The 16,284-nt window shown below is 43.2% G+C and overlaps 2 protein-coding genes and 1 non-coding gene across 4 annotated transcripts in view; 2 read left to right on the top strand and 1 right to left on the bottom strand.

Annotated features, from left to right (window-relative positions):
* The window catches only part of LOC148318855 (uncharacterized), a 7,409-nt gene extending 5,204 nt beyond the window's left edge, over positions 1-2,205 (bottom strand). Inside the window, exon 1 of the mRNA XM_088281278.1 lies at positions 1,642-2,205. Within this exon, the coding sequence (XP_088137404.1) occupies positions 1,642-1,705 (64 nt within the window). The 5' untranslated portion in view covers positions 1,706-2,205. The remainder of the gene's footprint in view (positions 1-1,641) is intronic.
* ddx54 (DEAD (Asp-Glu-Ala-Asp) box polypeptide 54) overlaps positions 1-16,284 on the top strand; it is a 23,512-nt gene extending 7,228 nt beyond the window's left edge. Inside the window, exons 3-22 of one of the 2 annotated variants that reach the window (XM_088281275.1) lie at positions 2,723-2,886; positions 10,381-10,507; positions 11,126-11,196; positions 11,270-11,458; positions 11,529-11,578; positions 11,662-11,703; positions 11,823-11,918; positions 12,000-12,121; positions 12,279-12,340; positions 12,416-12,547; positions 12,611-12,821; positions 13,088-13,219; positions 13,284-13,505; positions 13,581-13,654; positions 13,830-14,015; positions 14,665-14,816; positions 14,895-15,008; positions 15,079-15,189; positions 15,274-15,359; positions 15,855-16,284. In XM_088281275.1, the coding sequence (XP_088137401.1) occupies positions 10,504-10,507; positions 11,126-11,196; positions 11,270-11,458; positions 11,529-11,578; positions 11,662-11,703; positions 11,823-11,918; positions 12,000-12,121; positions 12,279-12,340; positions 12,416-12,547; positions 12,611-12,821; positions 13,088-13,219; positions 13,284-13,505; positions 13,581-13,654; positions 13,830-14,015; positions 14,665-14,816; positions 14,895-15,008; positions 15,079-15,189; positions 15,274-15,359; positions 15,855-16,105 (2,307 nt within the window). In that variant the 5' untranslated portion in view covers positions 2,723-2,886; positions 10,381-10,503 and the 3' untranslated portion in view covers positions 16,106-16,284. Of the gene's footprint in view, positions 1-2,722; positions 2,887-9,547; positions 9,812-10,380; positions 10,508-11,125; positions 11,197-11,269; positions 11,459-11,528; positions 11,579-11,661; positions 11,704-11,822; positions 11,919-11,999; positions 12,122-12,278; positions 12,341-12,415; positions 12,548-12,610; positions 12,822-13,087; positions 13,220-13,283; positions 13,506-13,580; positions 13,655-13,829; positions 14,016-14,664; positions 14,817-14,894; positions 15,009-15,078; positions 15,190-15,273; positions 15,360-15,854 lie in introns of those variants that run through there. The other variant, XM_088281274.1, reaches the window with a different exon arrangement.
* trnac-gca (transfer RNA cysteine (anticodon GCA)) lies at positions 9,909-9,980 on the top strand. Its single transcript has one exon. It is a non-coding gene; the product is annotated as a tRNA-Cys (tRNA).

The following is a 16,284-nucleotide window of genomic DNA, read 5'->3' as shown; positions in this document are numbered from 1 at the left end:
GCTCACCAGTGATGAAACAATTGTGATTTCCTAAGTAATCATTTGAAAAAGTCACACCCATTCACACTTCGGAACAATTTATGGGTTTCATTTGTTGACTGGTAACCTCCTCGAGTTTTCGTGAAACTTCAAAGGCGTGTTTTTTGTGGCAAGCCTGTGTGTTTTGGGTCCATTTCCAAATTTGTAGCATCTCGGGGGCGTTCTAAGTATTCCATTCGCGCGTCGGAAAGGACTGCCGCGTTTGTTTTGCCGGATGCAAATGATGGCAATTTCCATCCGGCAAAGGAAGCTGATTTAACTATTCGTTAGCATGCACGCTGGCTGCACATTGAGGAGCTGCCCAGTTAGGAGCATTTGTCAACATAATGAGGACTTACTGGAGAGACTTTCTACCCCCCCCCCCTCTATTGGTACAATCCAATTTATTACGACTGCACACCAGGTTCTCTGGAAACAAACAGTGATTAATTCCAAAGACGTTTCACTCCAATGGCACCAAAGTGGGATTCATTGTCAGCGACTTGTTTTACACACCCACTGTGATGCTATTATATATCTAATGAGAAAGGAAGCTTTATATTTACGCTGTAATTAATGTGCCCAACCCTGAATTGCTAATCTCTTTTTGTATGAGTTCAGCAAAACATCAGGGAAACATCCAAAACATGCAGAAGAGCAGCCCTCCAAGACCAACAATGCACTTATTCGTTGGTCCCCAAGCGGACGAGGCAATTTATTGGCTTTTCTCAGTCATGTCGGTTGTCATAGTTTTATGTCTGTGTTCTTTTTCATTTATTTTCATCTATGTAAAGGTGATACATGATTAATTTGAATACATTTAAAAAAACTGCTCCAAATCAGTCACCCACAAATGCTCTTGTATTGCATTTGAAAGTGTGCTTTTGTGTTGTTAAGCTCCCCTGTTGGTATTTGTTGCATAGTTACAGTCCCAACAAGAAGGGAAAAAAAACTAATCCTGTATCACTCTTTAAACAAAAAAAAGAAAAAACAATTTAATATTTTGGATTACATTCTGTCATGTAAATATAATTTAGTTTATGCATCCAAATCCTCTCCCCGTGATGCCCTGCCAAGGGGCAGCGCTACACGGTTGTCGTAGGCTTCACTTTACCGCCTCATCTCATTAGTGTCATTAATGGACTTTGCCGTATTGATCAACAAGACGTTCGTGGACCTCATTAAGGACTTTTTTTTTTTTTTAGATCAGAGCCGACCAACCACTGTGGACAGTAAAGCGCGCTCCCGTCTCGGCCCCTTAATTTGCGCATCGTTTATTTCCCCCCCACCCTCCCCAGTGAGACAAAAGGTTACAGCAAAGCCCTGCTCCAGTCAATTGTTACGACTCTGTTGGGAAATTTAAGTTGCCGACGGTGGATATTTGACGTGGATTTGAAGCAATTGCGTATTTGTTGGAAATGTGGCTCTTTGGTTCTATCTCTTGTGGTCGTCTTAACAATTGTTCTACAGTGGGTCAAAAATGTCCAAATGGCACTACTTTGAACATATTACCTCGACAACTCTTATATCAATGCGTTGATTGCTTTAAGATGAAAATACTGCACTTTTATTACAAAAAAAAAAAGGCTAACAATAAGGCATGAAAGTGTATCTCGTACTGACCTTGTGTCAAGCAGAGCGCCAAAATAAATCCAAGCCCGTACACCGGCCAGGTGTGTAAAGTCATGGATGCAGCACAGCAACGACGTGGGAATGGGGGTCCCAGTACTGCTGCTTCCGGAGCGGTGCCACCTTTTGGGGTGGGGAGGAAAGCTGCCCGAGTGCCTCGTTCGCGGCGCGTGAACGAACTGCCAGCCAGCCAGTCCGACGGGGGAGGGAGGCAGCCATGCGGGCAGTCAGTCAGCTCAGCAGCCACTCAGGCAAAAGAGATGATGAAGAGGAGGAGGAGGAAAATATGTGAGTGAACGACATAGAAAGAACGGGAAGTATGGGTGTGACCTCTATTGACGCAAAATAATGAGAAATAAAACATCTCATGAAGAGGATGTATTACAAAAAAATTCAGGAATAAAAAACGATTGGAATGTCAAGTTGTGGCTGCATTGCAGGTGTGACCCTTCAGTCTGTCTGTCTTCTGCCCTTCTTTGCATTGGGGCAGTGGCCCTCCAGTCATTCGGTTTAATTTGTGATAAACGAAAAAGATCAATGTACACCTCTCGCTCGGCAGCCGCTTGGCCAAAGGAGATTTTTATGGGGGGGGCAGGAAGAGGAGAAGTGAGGGTTTGACCTCCTTGCAGAAGAAGAATGAAAACTAAATCCTCTCATGAAGAAGATGAAAACTCTTGTGATACAAAACCAGCTCAATCCAAAAAGGAACAACTGAAGCCAGTGTGGTGAAGTGCTTCACCAGCTAATTTTGTGTTTTGTGAAACTACGCTATTCAACTTTGTGTCCGGGGCATTGCATGCACGCCCCACCCTCCAAATGTAATTATTTATTATAAACAATGACTTCTCAGTCATGTTGTTTGGTGTGAATAAATTCTAAGTGACATTGACTGTCATAATCAAATGTGCAACTCAACTCAAGACTGATTTTTTTACACTTTGCATACAGATCATCTATAAATATATTCTTTAACGATGCAATTAATTTGAAAGTATCGTGGCAGAATATCAAGCTCTAAGAATGCCGCATACTGCAAAAAGGATGAAAAGTCACAGGTGTCAAAATCTTCTTCTAGATGTGGGAGTGGCCACCACATTGCTCCGCCCCCTGTCTGCGCCATTTGGGGCAGTGCCCCAGATCCAGAGCAATGAGTTGGTTTCGCCGTTTCAGAATACTGGATGAAGAAGATCCAAACCTCCGCCGCCACTCAGGCAAAAGACGAGGACGAGGATAAGAAATGTAAGTGAACTAAATAGTTAAAATGGAAGTGAGGTTTTGATTTAACCCCGCCCCCCAGCCCTCGTCTTTCTGCTATGGAATAACAAGAAATAAATCCTTTCATTAAGAAGATGAAAAGTGTGTGGCGCAAACACACATCCATCAGGATTAATTCCTGATTGATAATCCATTGCTTCTAACAATAGCCCCTATCGGGCAATGTGTTAAAAGCCTCGCCTTTAAATGGGATGGCGTGTGTGCGTGCGTGCGTCATTCAAACAAACACGCCATTATCTTGCGTATCGGCGTGCTTGCACACTGGAGAAAATTCCATCTAATCAAGAATTAAAACGTAAATCCTTTCTAAGAGACTGTAATGCCGTCGGATAAGGCCGAGCTTTGTGCTAAGCTCCGTCCACAAGCAAAATCGGCGCACCCACAGACGGCCGCCGGTTGTGGTCGCGTGCACGCGTTTGACCTCCATACGTTTGCGCGTTGATGATTGGATCCGGGAGCCAATCAGAGCGAGCTCAGTGTCGGTGTGAGCGTGTCTCTTGGGTGCGCAGCCGATTTGTTGTTTTGTCGCCTCTGCGCTCTGGAATTGTGAGTCACTGTTTTCGGGAGAGTGCAGGTGCAAGCGCAGGAAACGTGCCGGCGTTGGGAAGCAAATGGCGGAGGGGTTCTGTTGACTCGAGATGACACACAATTAAGCCAATGACAAGTGGAATGGGTTCACTCCAATTTCCTTCCAATTTTGACACATTCAGGCCAGTGCATGATTGCATTCAGCATTTTCGCAAAGGCGAAAGCTCTCAATTTATCGGTCGATCTGCATTCCAACCCTAACAAGCTACGGGTCGTGCCCGAAAGAATAAGACCCTGGATTCAAGCGGCTGAATTGAAATTTCGAGGCTCTCCCTTCGAGATAGGGTGAGAAGATCGCTCATCCGAGAGGGACTCGGAGTCGAGCCGCTTCTTCTCCACGTTGAGAGGCGCCAGATGTGGTGGCTCGGACATCTTGTCAGGATTCCACCTGGATGTCTCCCTGGTGAAGTGTTCCGGGCGCGGAGGCCCCGACGACGACCCGTGACGCGCCGGAGAGACGATGTCTCCCAGCATCCGCATCCTCCAGGAAGACGTGGCTGGGGAGAAAGAAGTCGTGACCCGACCTTGGATAAGCGGAAGGAATTCATTTTCCCCCAAATATTTTTTGATTTGATTACGTATGGATTTGGACCACTGTTTCACTAAATGTTAAGTTAGTTGACGGGTATAAAACTTGAAATCATATTGTGGGGATTTTATTCTATCTCTCTCTCTCTAAAAAGAAAGATTTGACAGGTTTATTCCCATTAAAAAAAAATCCCTTCTATTTAAAAAATGCCAAGAATTTACTCTTTTTTTTTTCTTTTCCCATCAAAGAAAGATTGTTTAAAATGTATCATGATGAGCTGTATCCTCAATAAATGATTTGTAATGAATATTCTTCACGTTTGTCTTTATTTCCAGGAAATGTTCAATAGTTGGCAAAAATGTGGACTTTAACTTGATATTGTTTGTCACAAATTTCAGCAGCAAACAAGAACAGTTTAAGTCCCCAAGCTGCTGCGACATGCAATTTGCGTCTCATCTGCTCTTTTTCTCTTCTTACTTCTTCCCCCCCCACGGTCTTGGTGTCCTTATTTATGCTAGATTATATATTTATATAGCACAGAGCCGCTCCATCCAGCCTTTGAGTGCTAAAGCTGGTGAAAGCGCGCGCAAGAGGAGAGGGAAGCTGGAGATTTGGAGGAGACGAGGAAGGGGAGGAGGCTCCGGCGGTGCTCCGGTGATGAAAGTGAGTCTTCCCTGAGACGCCGCCGACTTATCTTGACGCACAAAAGCCACTTTCAATTTCTCTCCTCGGCTATGTGGCGAGTCTGTATACTGACAGTGACAAGAACGGGAAGAGGGGGGCTTTAAATTCTTGATGCAATTGCAATTAAGACACAGCAAAGCAAAGAGAAGACGAAGCGAGCCGGCGGCGATGCAAGCAAGCAACAAGGCGGTGCGGAGGAAATACATGAAAAGTTAATTTTGCTCTTTGGGCCTTCCCACTTGTCATCACATATAACCTTCCACAACAAGTGGAGGGGGCAAGATATTCAACATGAGTGTGTTGTAGCCCAGCAGTCATAATTAGCAGTCATCCGGCAGCGTTGGAGCGCAATATTCTGCATTGGGGTTGCTTATTCGAAACAAAACTGCCAGTTGGAGACATTCGGGGTGTTCTGCTCGTTTCACATTTGCCACGAGCCGCATGACTCAAAGCAAAAGAAGCAGTGCTCTCGAGTCATTGTGAGTTTGGACATGTATTTGCAGTTTGTTTCATTTATTTATTATTTTTTTGGGACAAGCTACATTCTCCTTACACAGCACACAAGTCTGGGCTTTACTGGCAAAAGTGTAAGAAGCCGTTTCGCCGTTATTGCCCTTAAGGGACTCCCAGCGGTTTCTATGAGTTCAAAAAGGTCCCTCTTGAAGTGTTGTCGAGGTCACTCCTGCCGTTTTCTGTTTGTCGTCGTTTTACTCGCCTCTGCGGCCTCGTTCTTATCGGAATGCGCTCGCTTGCAAAGCACATCAGAAAGAGCACACGCTTAGATTTGCTTCAAAAGTGGTTTGCTATCCTCCGCAATCCCCCTCTTTGTCTGCTTTTGAAGACACGTCTTTTATTCTTTCGCTTTTTCGAATCAACATGAGACTGTCGCTGCTCTGCTGTTCTTCGGTTATCGACTGTAGATTACGTTTAAACGACCAAGTTGTTATAAAACGTCGCAAAAAGAAGTGAAAGTGATTTTGTCGAGGCAATTTTGCATTTGGGGCAAATGGGTCAGTTCGCCGCAGGAACTAGCATTGGCAGTGTGATGAAAAAAAAAAAAGTGTGTGTACTGCGTGTAATTGATGGCTGTTATTAATACATTAGGAATTGTTTTTGAATATAAATAAATATTTTAGATCTCGTGTAAAAATGCAGGTAATCGCCCAAGTGAAAATAGATTTTTTTTTTGTATTGACAAAAACCTGTGACATGACCAGCAGCAACAATTTTGCTGAAGCACTTTTTTATTCAATTTTTCATACGCGTACGATAAAAAGAGAAGCGTGTAGCATGTACGAGCTTCTCCTTCAGAAGTCTTGTGTGTTGGACGCCGGCCGCATCTGAAGATGCAATCATTTTGCGGATGGCTGCTCGGCCCCTGCGTCGAGGGTCTACGGGGCGGTGGGGGCACTGCCCGAGGCATCGTCACCATCTGCCGCTGTCACTTGGGGTGGCGGCATCGCATTGACACGGCGCTGCGGACCTCGCGTCGCTGCAACACGTAGCGGGTTACTGATCAAGAGGCAAAGGTCACACATGGTTAATTGTCGCTGGATTGGTTTTTGCAAACATTGTCATCCTTACATTATTATGACATTTGCTACTTGCGGATTGAGGTCATTTCTGATTTTTTTCTGTGAAAAATTCACCTATTGTTTATTTTGCTGCTTATTGTTGCTTAGGTGCCAAATTCTGTCCTTTGCCGAGGAACTATATTGAAGTCAGTCAAGGTTGCTTTATGTGGTATTTTGCTGCAGAAAATTATGAAAATCTTTTTTTTTTTTTTGGTCGGGTTGGTATGAATTACTTGTGAATTTCCAAATATCGGGAAAACACTCTACTGACATAAATCCAATTTTCCACTCCAGTAAATTCTACTTTATAAAAGTCATATTTCCTTCGTCACTTGTTGCTAAGCAGAGTTTGTAGCGCTCAATCGCAACTGTCCCAAAATTATCTCATAGTTTCCAAGTCCACTTCATAGTTTGAATGACAAAATATTACCACTAAACGAAATTGTATCGATTTACTACGCACAAAGTGGAATATTTCACAATTCTTTTCTTAATCCTTTTAATATTATATTTCATAGCTACCAAAAAAAAACTCTAAATGAAACATCCATCCATCGCTGCATCAGTCAAAAGTTAACGGACTGTATTTTGCAGGCCGCTCGCTCATGGCTCGGCACTCACATTTCTCTCAATGAAGTCACAATCAATGTCTTAATGGGATTTGTGGCCCAGAAAAGCGGACATCTCCTCCCATGAAGCCATATCAAGCGTTATGACAAAGTTGTTATCAGACGTCTGCCGTTAATTTGCCCCTCGGGCGTAAAAACGTCTGAGTGTCGGCTGGAATGTTTGAAGAGAAGCATCGGGGAAAGGCGAGCCTATAAATCAGATCCTTTGTTGATGAGGGGTAAAAAAAAGTCTAAACGTTGTATGTAAAGTCATTCATTTTCGTTGTAAAAAAAGATTTAAAAATTGTAATTTCATATAAGTACCACAAGAGGCCTGCAAAATTTGTGCCGATTCATGACACACGAGCTAGCTGTAAAGATAACGTGTTAAAAACGGGTTACTTTTCCAGATTTTTAAGGGAGTGGCTAAAATCGGACGCAGTGACGCACTGAGGACTCCAGCGTGAGTCGACCCTATCTGACTATTTACGAACTTTAGCAGCTTCGTTCGTGTCGGTTATCAGGCACAATATTCAATGTCAGCAAAACATTCACTGCAAAATCTCGCAAAACAGCAAAAGACGGTGATGCGAAATCAGATATGATATTCATACACACAACAGCCTTCTAATTGAAACCAGAACCAATTTGGCCTCCGATCAAAATAAAACCGTGAAAATGCCAGACAACGGACTGTTTTCAACAGGGCCACTCACTGATAAATAAACGACTCAATATGGATTTAAAGAGAATTCAAGCCACCGCCATCGCCGCCGCTATTTCAAGGTTACAAATCATCAACTCCACAAATCTCTTAATTTAAACAGTCCCTCCCTCAATCTCCACGGCTTAGAGGCAGCAGCATCTGCTTGACACACGCACTCGGCATGGGAACATCCGAAACTCAAATTTAACCTGAGACGTGCTCTGACATCTGTTCCCCTAATGACTCGCATTCACGCACTTAGCCACTGGTGAGTGTTTGCGCATGAACGTGTTCTTGCTGACACAACTTGCGCTACATCTTTTTCGCCGTTTTTTTGAAAGGTTACACACACACGCACACACGCAGCTCAGCATCCAGCTTAGCATGGCCTACATTGCCTCCCGATGAATCAATTTGTTATTCGTAGGTGTCCGGATGAAGGTGAAGGCTCTCGAAAGGGGATTTATAAGAGAAATAACAAAGCAGGCAAAACACGCTACTTTTTTTTTTTTTTTGTTGGTGTGTTTCCTTTTGTAGCCACGCACAACCTCACCCGGTGACTCATGAGCAGCATCGTGTCATTAAATGCCAGAATCCCACCATGTGGAAGTGATGCACAAACCAAAATAGTGCGATCACCTTTTACATGCCTTCAATTATACATCAACTTTTAAAAATAGACGCCGCACAACTGGTGTTTCTATGTGTTTGTTTTGTTGTGTGTGCATAGGCTGCATCCCTCTCAGCCCCCGAGGCATATTTGGCTCCAGGCCACTGCAGCCCAGCTCTGCAGGGGGAATATGAATGGCATTAGCTGCGGGCTGTTGCCATGGTGTTGACTTATTTACTGTACATCAGCCCACTGACTTCAAACAGTACGTTTTGGCTGCCATATTAGTGTCAGCGTTATCATCCAAAGGACACATTTCCGCTGGGTGATTTAAAAATGAATAAATAAATAAATAAATCCACTCTGGCCGCTAGTAAACAAGACGAAAGTTGTGCGCTAACAGTGCTTGGCAGCGACAAATTCATTCTTTCATGTGCGTTTAACATAAATTCAAGAAAACATTCCGCTTGCGATATTTTTATTTTTTTTAACTATTACATGGAATCTGATAAAATACCCTCAACAAATTTTGTGCAGGACTTTTTTTTTTTTTTAATTATTCCATATGAGAGATAATAGAGTAAGTGGCCTCTGCTGTAATGAAGGCATTTGTCATGCACTTAAAAAAAGATTCACCTCACCTTTTTTTTTTTTTTTAACCCTTTTTATTGTCATAAAAATTATTGTGTACCCTATCAAAGGCCTCAATTGTAACAGACATTGGTTAATTTGAAGCTGGGTAAATAAATCATCAATCTATTTAAATAAATGTAATTGCTCAAATAATGACCTGTGCTCTCCCCAACTACAATATCATAAAATAGATGGCTACATAGAAAGCTGATAGCTAGATAAATGCCCTCAGACACGAGACAGATTTCCTTATATGCTTAGTCCTAATGAATGACAGTAATAACAATAATTAATAGTATGCATATACATTTGTGGGAATTAATTACTACACATAACTACAAATTAACATTCTATTATCAAAAGGCTATTTCTTTACTAATAAAATCCCTGCCTAAATCAAATAAAATGACACTCTCTGTAATTTGATACTGTGCGTGCCCTAAACCACAATAGATTTTCACAAATAATAGCTTCTGATTAAATAGTCTTCACTGCATGTGCTTGCACCGAAAACGGCGGCTTGATGTTTGCTTTTTGTCCTTTGTGGATATTTGGACAATAGAATGTGTTCATTTTGAGAAATTCCCACCACAGTTTGAAATCACACTGGGAAGACAGAAGGAAAATCCACTGTACAGTCGATAGATGGCGGTCGACACCAGCGGCCAAGTCTCGGATATTTTATAGACAGAAGAAGAAAATAGACGAAGAAGAAACTCACACGTGTTTACAACATGTCCGCCTGAGTCGTCGCTGTCGCCTTTTGAACTCTCGAAACTCGAATTATTTTCATTGAACGCGTCGCTGGTAAAAGAAGAATCCCCTTTAAACGCCGAAATGGCGCAAAGGAAGAAGAAACTGACGAAGAAGAAGAAAAACACGGCTGGTAGAGACAGTAACGCGGATTCCGACGGCGGAGACTTCGAACTAGATGTCCAAATCAAAGACGATGATTCCGTAAGACGTCAAAGTATTACATCAAAGTGCGCATATTTGTTGCTCCCCAAGTTGATTTAAAATATTGATCCCTCTCCGGCGTTTTTTCTTATCGTCAGGGGGTATAGCTCAGTGGTAGAGCATTTGACTGCAGATCAAGAGGTCTCCGGTTCAAATCCGGATGCCCCCTTCTTCCTCTTTTTTTTCTTTGAAAATAATCAGTACAATATCCGGCTCTCAAAGCATCATACGTGCTACACAGACCACGGTGCTTTGTGACAGCTATTAAATGCGTCATTTAACGCACAGCGTATGCATTTATTTTTTATAGGCTTTATTAGCTGGTGCTGAAATTTTGTGCGAGATTGATTACAATTTGGCCTGCAGTGGCAGCCAATTGCAGGGGACAAAGAACCGTTTATACTCATATTCATGCTTTTATACAATTAGAGAAAAAAATTGACTTGTGATGAGAGCGCAAAGGCACACCTTAAGGAATGGAGTGTGCTTAGATCCAGGGGGAGTACAATATTTGCATAAGAACAATTTGAAAAGTAGATTGTTTTATAACATATCAATTCTTTTGACAGCCCAGGGGCAAGCTGTTGCGTTTCCCCACCGCTTCGGACGGCCTGTCTGATGTGGAACCTGATACCAGGGAGCTGGTCCGGGCCCAGAACAAGAAAAAGAAGAAATCCGGAGGATTTCAATCCATGGGTGAGAGCCACCAGAACAAATGTAAAGTGCAATAACAACACCCCATTTAGTTGCTGTTGCGCTTGAATATGGCGCAATATTTTCAAATCAAGTTAAACAATGAAATACAGTGACCAATTTGCCTTGATAAATATGGACCATTTCTAAAGTATGCCTATTCATCTGTTCTCATTCTCTTGCTATCAAGACATGGGACACTGTCATATATCATCACTTTGAGGAAACACTAAAAAAAGACTTGCTTGCACAGTTCTCTAAATCAGAAAGGGTGCTTCAAGCTTGAGCTCACTCCACATTGAAATTTACTCTTAAAATTAACTAATGCTGGAAATGTGCCGCATGTTAGCATAAATAACTTTTTTTTTTCTTTTTAGCATCCTTAATTGCCACACAGCCAAAAGTTGCCACAAACAACTTCAACATGTCCATTACTTTACTTGGGAAGATTTCATTTTGAAGTCAGTTTTGAAGTTTAGTTCTTGCCACATTGGCAGAGTGTCACTGTCACGTATAGCATTGCACAAACAACACTTGCAGGCATATTATCTCTCACCTCTTTGGAAGGACAACTATTACTCGAGTCAACATGAGCGTGACAAAATAATTGTTGTGTGTTAGGACTTTGTTACCCCGTCTTCAAGGGTGTCATGAAGAAGGGCTACAAGGTGCCGACGCCAATCCAAAGAAAGGTAAGCATGGCCTCCCTCGGCATCCTCAAATATGCATGAAGTCGATTGACGCGACGTGTCCGAACCTCGTCAGACTATCCCGGTCATTCTGGACGGCAAAGACGTCGTGGCCATGGCTCGGACGGGCAGCGGTAAGACGGCCGCCTTCCTAGTGCCCATGTTTGAGAAGCTGAAGGCGCCGCGAGCGCAAACGGGTGCCAGGGCTCTCATCCTGACCCCCACCAGAGAGCTGGCCCTGCAGACCATGAGGTTCACAAAAGAGGTGAGATCGCAAGTGTGACGTCAAATTAATCGGGCCTGGGAATAAATTTGACTCCATTTGATCGTCATAGTTGGGGAGATTCACAAAGCTGAAGACAACCCTGATTCTTGGCGGAGACAGGTATGTGGTTGTTTTAGTTCAACGTCACTTCTATTTTCAAATCTTTGTGCTTGCCCTCTTAAATCGATTTTTGTGTGCTCCAGTTTGGAGGACCAGTTTGCTGCGCTTCATGAGAACCCCGACATGTAAGTACGAACAGCAACTTAAGCCTTTTGTGTTATAGTTCAAAATGATTTTGCCTCGAGTTCCCCTTTAATGATGACCAATTCTTTTTATGCTGCTGTTTTCTGTCTGTGTCGTCCAGAATCATCGGTACCCCCGGCCGTCTCATGCACGTCATCCAGGAAATGAACCTCAAGTTGAAGCACGTGGAGTACGTGGTGTTCGATGAGGCCGACAGGTGATTCAAATGTTGTTTTCCTTTCACGATGCTATTTTGGAATCCCGTCAATGCATGCCCTAACATTCCTAACCCGTTCAGGTTGTTTGAGATGGGCTTTGCCGAGCAGCTCCAGGAGATCATCAGAAGGCTTCCTGACACGAGACAGACTTTGTTATTCTCTGCCACGCTGCCCAAACTGCTGGTGGAGTTTGCCAGAGCTGGTGAGATCACGTCCAATGTGACCATTTACACTCTCCAATAAGATCCAATTTCAGCATTTTATCAAACATGTCTTGCAAAGGTTAGAGTCACCCCTCTATGCAAAGTGAAAATATCCTTCAATATTGAGACAAGACTCCCTGTTATTTTTGCTCCCAGGGCTGACAGAACCAGTGCTAATTCGTTTGGATGTGGACTCGAAGCTCAGCGACCAGATCAAGGTTAAAAAAACAAAGATAAAAAAATCCAAATTGAAGTGCCGTGTTTTTGAAGCCCGCTCGTCTTCCTTCCCCCAGCTGTCCTTCTTTCACCTGCGAGTGGATGACAAGCCGGCACTGCTGCTCCACCTCCTGAGGAACGTGGTCAAGCCTCAAGAGCAGACAGTGGTTTTCGCCGCCACCAAACATCACGTGGAGTACATCAAGGAGGTCAGCGAGGGAAGAGCGTCTTACTTTTTGGGCAAGATTGTGACGTCTGTGCCGGTTGTGTAGATGTTGTCGTCAGAAGGGCTGGAGTGCGCCTACATCTACAGCGCCCTGGATCAGACGGCCAGGAAGATCAACATCGGGAAGTTTGTGCACCGCAGAGCCATGGTGCTTGTTGTGACAGACGTGGCTGCTCGCGGTATCGACATCCCGCTGCTGGACAATGTCATCAACTACAACTTTCCCTCCAAGTCGAAGCTCTTCTTGCACAGAGTTGGTGAGCAACGTGATCGTTCCCCAATTTGATTGGTGATTCCCAATTTTAAATGGAAGACCAATTGGATCATTCTAAAAAGTGAACGTTGCACGTAGACCCTGCACATGAATAAACCCTGGTTTGATTTTTTTTTTTTATTGAATGATTTTATTTCACAAAATGTTACACATTAAACATCTAATGAATGTGTACCCCATTCTCTGCTGAACATATTTAGAAATATTTCATTCCATTAATTTAAACGCTCAGTTGCGTTTGCTCCCCAGGTCGTGTGGCCCGAGCCGGACGCAGCGGCACGGCCTACAGTATGGTTTGTCCGGACGAGGTGCCTTTCGTGTATGACCTTCACCTTTTCTTGGGAAGACCCGTGCAGCTGGCCACGCCAGAGCATTCGGCAGGTAGGGCATTTGATAAAAAAAAAAAATAATGTTCCCTCTAAAAAGCCAATGTTGCTGCCTGCAGATTCAGACGGCGCATTCGGTCGCGTGCCTCAGAGCATCTTGGACGATGCAGCCGTCAATCTGATCACGGCGCATGAAAACTCCCTGGACCTGCAGAACCTGCACCGCATCTCAGAGAACGCCTACAAGCAGTACCTTAAGTCTCGGCCCAACCCCTCGGCGGAGTCCATCCGACGAGTGAAGAACATGGACCTGACGTGCATGGCCGTCCATCCTTTACTGGGTCTGTTTTTAGAGGACGAGAGCCCTCGACAACGCTCATCAGACACAAGTCAGTGACGGTTTGTTTTTGTTTTAGGGTCCGGATTGGAGAAAACTGAACTGGAACGACTTCAGATTGTTGACGCCATTAAGGGCTACAAATCCAAATCAGTGAGTGCTTTTTAATTGGTCCGGAGCTAAAGTAGGGTTGAGTCATTATTTTTTTATGTTTTGTTTATTTGCAGCTGTTTATATGCACATTTTTAACATAATAAATGATCAGATTATTTTGCTAACCCCCTAATTTTGATGACCACTAATTTAAAGTACGCGATTCCTCTTCTAGACCATCTTTGAAATCAACTCTAGCAGCAAGACGACCGCCACTGAAGTGATGCGGGTCAAGCGCTCCAAGGACTCGGGGCGGGTTGAGAAATTTAGCAAGGATAGAAAGAGTTTGGCTGCGGAGAGATCCGTCAGCGTTCCAGCCGGCCAAGACGCTGCCGACTCAGGCGAGGATGACGCACTGCAGGTAACACACAAAAACATTCCTTAACTATGAAATCATTTCTAAAATGTGCATCATTATTTTCTGTATTTTTAAAATGCTGACACTTGGTGCACAAATCACACAAATAGATTGTGTGGCCGATTCAATTGGCCAATATTCGCTCTCGTGACGTTTTTTTTTTGACTTCACAATACAACATTAAGACAAAGGTAATGTCATTCAAACATTTCCGCCAAAAACTGACAGAAAAATTTGAGATTTTTGCCTGATTTTTCTCTCATAATGCTAAACAAATACTAAAGGTCAAAGAAATGTAGAACAGTAAAATTTTCTACCCGTAATATATATCTTTGTTGTAAGCATTAACAGACCAAGAATATAAACATTTCTAATAACATTAATTCAGTGGCTCCAAAACGGTTTTTGCAGTGCCCACCCGTCAATGGCACGGCATTCCGATTAATATTGCTTGTTGTTAACCATCTCAGGGTGGCCATTTTGTCACTTATCTCGACTGAAAATGACATCAGAGTTGCTCAGATAACTTACATCCAATCACGGCTTACATGTTTTCTGAAGCTCTACTGAGACAAAACCGCAGTGCTTTGTATTCTAACGTTTTTTATGTTCGGAAAAAATGCCCAAGAAATGTTTGACTGTTTCCTCACAGGAGGTTTTCTCGGAGGTGGTTGGTGGGAAGAGGAAGGCTCGTCAGGACGAAGGAGAAGCACGTCCCAAGAATAAGCGAGGCAAACGCGCGACACCCAAAGATGAGGAGTACTACATCCCCTACAGACCCAAAGACTTCAACTCGGAAAGAGGGTGGCTGCATATTATAAAAGCTCATGTGAATGAAACCTTGTTAGACGTGATCTTTACACCATCCCGTTGTGCTTTCAGGTTAAGTTTGAGTGGCGAGGGCAGCGCCTTTGAAAAGCAAGCATCCACTGCCGTCCTCGACCTCATGGGAGACGAAGGAGAACAACTCAACCAGCACAAGAAAATTATGAAATGGTGATATAAAAAAAAAAATCCATTTCCAATATCGTCTCGTACTCAATACTTATTCGGACTCAATTTCTAGGGACCGAAAGAGGAAGCGTTTCATAACAGATACGGGCAAAGATGACCAGAAGAAGAAGGTTAAACTCGAAGGCGGTCAAACCATCCACACGAAGAAGAACAGGAAGAACTTGTATCCTTTGGACATACGCGACTGTTGCGAATGTGAAATTGGCTGGATGTTCGTGTTTTGCTGTAAAACTTAACAAGCTCTCAGTTACGAGGAGTGGAAGAAGAAGTACAAAATTGATGACGCCGCGGGCTCAGATGGGGAAGGAGCAGGAGGAGGGAGGCCACCAAGAGGTGCGTTTTGCATCTTATGTCTAAACACCAAAACAAAACAAAAAAACTTTCACACAAAATTGGATTTCATTGGACTTTTGTTCTATGTAATGATGAGTAGGTATTCATGAAAGGAATTTTGCATTCAATTTTTAGCTTGGCGTCAATTTTAAATGATTGTTAAACTTCATAGACTTTGATCAAAATATGCAGGTTTAGAAGCTCCGCTGTGTATGTTCATGGCAAAATGTAAAAAAACAAGTAAATATGTGTCAGAATATTAATTACAAAAAGATACAGTATATTCTGAGCGAATTGAGAACTTTTATTGTGGGTTAAATGCAAAAAAATGCCTATAAAACTAGAGTGCTATGATGTCATAAAAAAATACAATTTCTTGGGAATATTTTTTACAAAACATGTTTTTTTTTTTTTTTAAATGACTTTTTGCATATAATAAACTGCAAAGATGCTTCTCAGTATGAAACCGTAATTGTAAATGTTTGCATCTTCCAGGACGTGGTCGGGGTCGAGGCCAGGGTTCAGCAGGCCCCCAATTGTTGGCCAACGGCAGAAGGGTGCGCTCCGAGCTCAAAACCAGCCAACAGATCCTGAAGCAGCGCAAGAAGCAACAGAAACATCGCTTCCTACAGAGTGGAGGCCTCAAAAACCTGCGCACCAAGGGCAAAAAATGGCTGGGAGAGGTGAAGAAATCCGGCTTTGGTCGAGGCAGCCAAAAGAAGGGAAAGATGCGGAAGAAGATCTGAGAATGAGCAAGGACATCACTTTTAAGGTGGACATGCTCATTGTGGATCGGCGTCATCACTGAACTCTCCAAATAGGAACGTTTGCCAATGATGTTTTGGGTGCATTTTTTGAGTGATTTACTGTATATAAGATAATTCAGTCATAAAAAACAAAAATAAAAAAACGGACCAAAACAGGC

Source organism: Idiotropiscis lumnitzeri, chromosome 18, assembly GCF_059441095.1.
Source record: "Idiotropiscis lumnitzeri isolate Australia: NSW breed Sydney's pygmy pipehorse chromosome 18, RoL_Ilum_1.0, whole genome shotgun sequence".
NCBI classification, from domain to species: Eukaryota; Metazoa; Chordata; class Actinopteri; order Syngnathiformes; family Syngnathidae; genus Idiotropiscis; species Idiotropiscis lumnitzeri.
The sequence above is the reverse complement of the archived record's forward strand: the minus strand, read 5'-3'. Positions and strand labels throughout refer to the sequence as shown.